Genomic DNA, 6,526 nt, shown 5'->3' with positions numbered 1-6,526 from the left:
GATTTCTAGACTATCAGAGGGATTTGGAAAATGAACTGTTCTATCTAATCTTATCATATTGCTGACCAAGTTTTACATCCATAAATGTAAAGTGTTAAAAATAAGACCTTCCTTTTGTGTCTTGAAAAAAGAGCTTAAGCTTTATTTGAAAACAATCTCCACCTCGAACAATAACAAAGCCATTAAGACACTAAGTCTCTGCTCGAAATTTCAAATCTTTCCATAATTCATACTCTGTTGCATGTCTCGTATTGTTTCCTGTTTCGATCATCATATGTTTCATAATTTGTATGCAGTAACCCCGGCGGTGAATCTGTTGGCATGTTTTTGTTATGTTTATACTGTTTCCATGTACTTCATAGTGGATATTGGGTCATTTGTGTATATTGACTGTATTGTTAACGAACCAATATCCTAAAAAAAAAAAAAAAAAAAAAACTGACCGGACAGCGCCTCCCTCCGTTCCGGAACCTAAGTGTTGCATTTTCCAAATATGGTATGGGTCTGACAACTGGCCCGCCCCCGCCCTTTTCTGCGTGCTGCAGCCAGGTGGACTTGGTGCCTCTCCCTTTAACGCACTCGGCTCCGGTCGGAGACGTTCGGTGCTGCTCGTCATCGACCTCTTTCCCTGCGGCTCCATCGCCAAAAGAGGCGAACTAGCCCGCTGCTCACATCTGAGCCGTCAGCGCTGCCTCTCTCGCCTCTCCGGTTCCCTGAAAGCCTCCAGCTTCTGCACAAATGCAAGCCATCAAATGTGTGGTGGTGGGTGACGGGTAAGAGCTGCCACGCACGGCGCCGCTGCTGCATGTTACCGAACCGTCCGGGGAGATAGGGATGATGGGAGGATGCTATGTAGGAAAAGAGGCTGGGGCTCGCCTCGTCGTTCGTTTCCGCCCGCCCGGTACTTGGTACACGATCTATTGTTATGTGCTGCTCGGCTCCGGGGGCTGCCGCCGTGCCCCGGGCCGATGGAGGCAGGCTGAAGTGCCGATGCACGCCGAGGAATTCTTGGCCCTTCATGTTAGATGCAAACAGGCCCCACTGATGTCATTCTACACGCAGTCGGTGCAGGATCCCACCCAGTCTCTGTGCTGGGAACGTTTTCAGATGAAGGCAGGGCAGACAGAAGCAGCACGAGCCGGCTCAGTGATCACCAGGCAATGGACACATCATTATCAGTGGGATGGATTTTTTTTCCTAGGGCCCACATTTAAACTTCATAATCATAAAGGTTTTGCAGCTCATGGATGGATGACCGTGCAGATAGTACTGCCAAACATGGGTCAGACATGATGGCCACATGACAGTTGTACATGTGTGATCTTTTCTGGTAAACCCAGAATTTCTGATCATAAAACAACTGTCTAAGGGTGACTCCTAGTGTGTTACATCAACTGTGTTTAGGCACATTTGGACTGGAGGAACCTTTTGTAGATCCTAGAACCTTTTCAGGAACCAGCCCCTTTTTGCTTGTGTTCGGACAGATAGGAACTAGGAACCTTTTTCCGTAGTTCCTAGAACAATTCTAGCTCCTACTCTGAGGTAGGGTGTGTTTCTCAATGCCAAGGAACCTTGCCTTGATGTCTTGGTCCTGCCCCGGTTGCCTAGGAGATACATCATCAGGAACCACCAAGCCATGGTCCAGTGTTCATGTTGTACCGAGGCGTTTGTTCTCCGTTGGTTAGCTGCTTAGCTAGCTGAGCAAGGATACACAGGAGGTGCCCTGTAGCCTGGCCTTGGTCAAAAATTTCCCAGAATACAGAGCAGTGTTTTCAAAAGGATGGCGAATCAGTAGTCGGCAGCTACTTTGGGGGCAAGTTTCAAGTTTAAATGTAAGTCAACTAACTGTAGCTATCGGGTTGATATCTAAAATGTTTATTTTTATATCCAAATCAGTTAGCTGTGGTTGGTTAGTTGCTTTATAGTTGCAGTTTCGATGGCTAGCAAGTAGAAACATATTCAATTTACCATTATATACACAACTAAAAAAGTAAAAGGGTTCGTTATACACTTATATTGAAACTTATACGTATAAAAATATAACTGTAGCGTCACTCTTTGTAGCGTGACGACTGCAAATTAAAAGGTGTGATGATTCCATATAAATATGAAATATCAACCTGATTGATATTTGAAGTTTAATCGGAAGATTATAGTTACTTTTACTTGTTCAGGGACCATAAACACACTTCGTATTCATTCAGACAGAGTCAGTATATAGTAAAAAAAAAAAAAGGGATTTTATTCTTTTTCCTAAACTAATGATTATACATGACAAGATATGAATAATGAGATGTGATGGAGTGGATATGCAGTGATGGAGTGTGATGTGTGAGGTGGTGTGACGTAAGCTAGACAAGGCCGGATTAACCATATGGGCAACTGGGCAATTGCCCAGGGCCCACGAACTCTAAAGGGCCCAGGCCCAGGGCAGCAAGGGCACGAGCAAAATACTGTATCTGTAATTTCCCGCTTTATGAGGACTAGGGTGACCGTACGTCCTGTTTTCCCCGGACATGTCCACTTTTCACTCTCTGTCCGGGCGTCCAGACTGGGGGTTCTTGTATTGATGAAAATGTCTGGCTTTTGCAGGAGCAGGGATCGAATTATGGGGGAGCTGTATATCCTACACATCCAGGGGAGCCGGAAATAAGTGTTCTACCTATATTACATCATTTATGGACTCTTTTGAGCAGAGAGCACAGAGAGCGGCACAGCGCGTTGTTGCACAGCGCACCAGGCTGCTGCGTCCAGCGCACGGTCCATTCTCCAAGTGGCAAAAACCAAAAAACTATAATTAGCACACGATCGTTCATGTCTGCTCATGTTCTCTATTTTCTGTCCTATTTGTGTCTGAAGCGCTCTGCTACTGCGGAGCTCATCACCTGTGCTGCGGTGATTTCACCTCACTGATGCAGCATCGAAACGCGCTCTCCGCTTTGTGGTCAGGAGATCCCTTTGATCTGCTCAGAAGTAACTGATGAGGTGAAAAAGTAAGAATCCAGGCAGCAGTTTTTCTGGAGAGTTTAGAGGAGATGCAGGAAGATGAGAGACAGACAGGACAGGAAATAGTTAAATAAAAACAAGAAAACAAAGTAAAATGTAGGTAGATTTATCTCCACTACACGTTTTTACTTGTATAAAACAATAAGTTATACACATGTAATATTTATACATCTGATACAATTCAGATAACTTTCAAAATTCAGTCACACAGCCAAGGCCGTTTCAAGGCATTTTGGGGACCAAGGCAAAATGCCTCCCCCCCCCCCCCCCCCCCCCCCCATAACTGGGCTCCCCAGAAGCCTCTGTGTAACACATACCCTCTCCAGTAGTGTTAGTTATACGGTGTTTATAAAAGCCCCTCAGACATTACTGACATGTTCTAATATTATCAGATGAAAAACTAAATTATCAGACATGCTGTCTCATCTGCTGCTTTTCTAAACTTGCTAAAAGTAACAAAACCGTCTGAAAGCCACTATTTGTGGATTCTCTGAAAGTTTCCATGGAGTGTGTGACAACTTATTTTGTCATTGATCCTATCGTCTAATCTCACAGCTGAAACAAGCATCCTTAATAATCTGTGCACAGGAAGCGTACCGATGCTGTAGTAAAACAAAAGGTATAATAATTTATTATTAATCAGGGGTGGACATTAACTTCAAAACCAACCGGCCCCGCCAAGAATCTACCGGCCCCGCTGGTCAGCTGCCAAAACGAGTCAAAATAACAACTGAACCGTTTTAAATGTAATAAACCTTTATTTTGTACACATTCACAAACATAATAACGTATTCAAGTTTGAATTTGTTTGTTCCCTCAACAAAACTCGATTTTGTCGTCACATACTTACGGCATACAACGCAGTACATCAGCAACTCCGCTTTGCTGTATTCGAGCCATCGGCCGTGTTCGAGATGAGCCAGTTCTGCGCAGATTAGACCAGCGGTGATCGGCGAGCAGTGCATGCCGGTTAGATTTGTGTCCAAATTGACGCCGACTTGCTCTGACGTCATGCATACGTAGGCAACGATAACCTCGTGAGATCAAGGCGGCCGCAGATTTTGGAGCAAGGCGCTGCAGTTGCTCTCCACCGGCTGCAAAACCTAGAGGATGACGGGAAACGCCTGGCTCTCACCTGATCTAAGATCTGATTGGTTCATATTTTGATCCAAACATCCGGTGGTAGAACATGAAATGTTAGTTGTTCACATGTATTCTGTAAATCATGTTACGGTGATGATGACAATTTGATGACCATAAAGAGAAATGTGTTTTGTGTTCTTTTGTCACGTTTCCTATGAACACACTGAAGCTACAGCTGATAACCTTTACTTATTATTACAGTCAGGTCTCCATATACAATATATGATATCCACAAGCATGTGAGGATGTGTTTCAGCTGCTAACAGGCACCAGAATTAAAATTGAAAATTGAACAAGTGTGAACGCTAACGCAATATCTTCAGCCATCGTCACCCCCGAGCTACACATACAGGGAAATCTGTCCGACTTTAACGCCGGCTTTCAGCCACGCCCCCTGCTGCTTCTGTCTGCTCTCGTCTGTTTTCCAGGCGAGGCGCTGCTCATCTCGAACACGGCCATTCTCTGCGCCTCCCGTCTTCTTTAACCCGCCAAGAATCATTCCACCTACGCACACGCTTCTCTGCTTCATGCCGTTTCGAACTGTCTCGCTTCTCCTCACCAGTTTTAAAGCGTTTTGCCGGAGATTTCACCAAGAAATTCCATCCCTGTGGCGGCGCCATCTTCCTGCGTGCTTGTGTGTTTCTAGCGTGGTTCCACTTCATCTTTAATAGTGAACTTATAGTTCACGTGACTATAACTAGAATCGTGCAGTACGTGGCTAGAGGTGGGCAGGTTCACGCGCGCGAAACGAAAACGGCGGCTTCCTACAGGGCGGGGCCATGATGTAGGTGAAAGCCGGTGTGTAAATGACAAACAAGGCTTGGGCGCCACACGTCAAGTATTTACCGCCCGACGAGAAAATTTTGCGCCATTGGCGCTCGGGCGCTTTAAAGGTCCACCCCTGTTAATAAAACCTTGTTGCAGCACTAAAGCAGAAAAATGAGATGTTGCAATAAATATGCTAAATATTTACATATGAATTGTTTTAGAGCCCTTTTATTGGCAGAATCTGATATTAATTTAGTTCTTACGAAAAAATGGGTCCCAGCGTGGTTTGTGTGGCGTTGCCATAGTGTGATGTCATAGGCACAGATCCCCTGTCCTCTTGTTTGGAAATGGAAATATGATCACCCTGTATTAAACAAACTGTCCACCCGGGCTTTTGCGCTGCACAGAGACGCTTCGCTGCCTATGACTGAACGTCAGTTGAGAGTCAGTCTCATGCAGAATGACCAATGAAGAGAGGGCCTCAAGTTAAGACCCTCTCCTCATTGGTCAGTCCACACAAGGTGGGTCAAAGGTTACCCTGAGCGGGTTACGTGATGTCAGGCATTCAAGTATTGAGTATATTTACTGCATATTACAGTAAGATATTCTGTATGTGACCATATTATGGTGATCCTTGGGTCATGATGATGGGGCCCTTGAACATTGTTGCCCAGGGCACAACAAAGTGTTAATCTGGCCCTGAAGCTAGATGTTCATCAGAACCTTTGTATCTGAAAGAAATTGTGAAATCTGAGTGTAAAACAGTTTGTTGTCTGCTATAAACTAGAGAGTTGGTTATTAAAAACAGCATCAGACGCAATCTGTTGTGTCTACAAACCCTGGTGGAGACCCTCAGCAGATCCGGACTGTCAGAAGTCGGGTGTACCTCACGGTACCTGGAGCCTGTAGATTAGCTCCGATACGACCCGTCCAGTCTTGAGATGTCTCCAGGTCACAACAGTAGCTGGAATGCTTGTTTGCATCCAAAGTGGATGTGGGCTCTTAAAAGAGCCGTCTGGCGGTGTCGGCTTGCAGCGTGCAAACAGGTTTTTTTGTAGGTCAAAAGAGATGTCTCAAAGATGCTTGTTCCCGAATTGGCGGGTTCGAGAATCAGCTAGAAACTGAATTAATCGGGAAGTAATTCTTGTTTTAATAAAACACAATGTTTTGAGTTCTGGCCAACTTTGGCAAAACAGAATTTGACACGTTTCTGAGTGTTTACCAACATCCCACAGAAAGCCACGTCTTCTTCAGATCCAAAAGGTTTTTAACACTTTGTGAATGAAAATGTTCAAAACTCTTATGTGAGGTGCACATTAACCTTAATGGCCACGTTTCCTGTCATTTCCGTCCACAAATAAAACGCTTGCTGCTTAACTTTTCACTCCTCCAGTCACGGGGGAATTAAACGTTCATGTTTTTAGAGTTTTTTCGCGAGGTATTCTTCAAGCTTCTCCGTGTCTGCCGCTAGTTATCCTCGGCTCTCCTTACGTTTTAGAGGGCGCAATGGCGGCGGTGTAGACGACAGCGGCGTCCTGACCAATCACAAGCTTGCTTTGTCCATCTCGACGGAAGGATGTTTAGAAAAGAGAGCTCGACTCCGTCCGTC

The 6,526-nt window shown here is 45.1% G+C and overlaps 1 protein-coding gene across 2 annotated transcripts in view; it reads left to right on the top strand.

The window, feature by feature from the left end:
• The first annotated feature begins 606 nt into the window (after nucleotides 1–606).
• Nucleotides 607–6,526, top strand: part of LOC107395638 (ras-related C3 botulinum toxin substrate 3) — a 25,081-nt gene continuing 19,161 nt past the window's right edge. For both annotated transcript variants that reach the window (XM_070545365.1, XM_070545362.1), the window contains exon 1: nucleotides 607–773. In XM_070545365.1, coding sequence (XP_070401466.1) covers nucleotides 739–773 — 35 coding nt within the window. In that variant the 5' untranslated portion in view covers nucleotides 607–738. The remainder of the gene's footprint in view (nucleotides 774–6,526) is intronic.

The sequence above is a fragment of the Nothobranchius furzeri genome, chromosome 16 (genome assembly GCF_043380555.1).
Source record: "Nothobranchius furzeri strain GRZ-AD chromosome 16, NfurGRZ-RIMD1, whole genome shotgun sequence".
Taxonomy (NCBI): Eukaryota; Metazoa; Chordata; class Actinopteri; order Cyprinodontiformes; family Nothobranchiidae; genus Nothobranchius; species Nothobranchius furzeri.
Note: the sequence above shows the minus strand (reverse complement) of the source record. Positions and strands in the feature narration are given on the sequence as shown.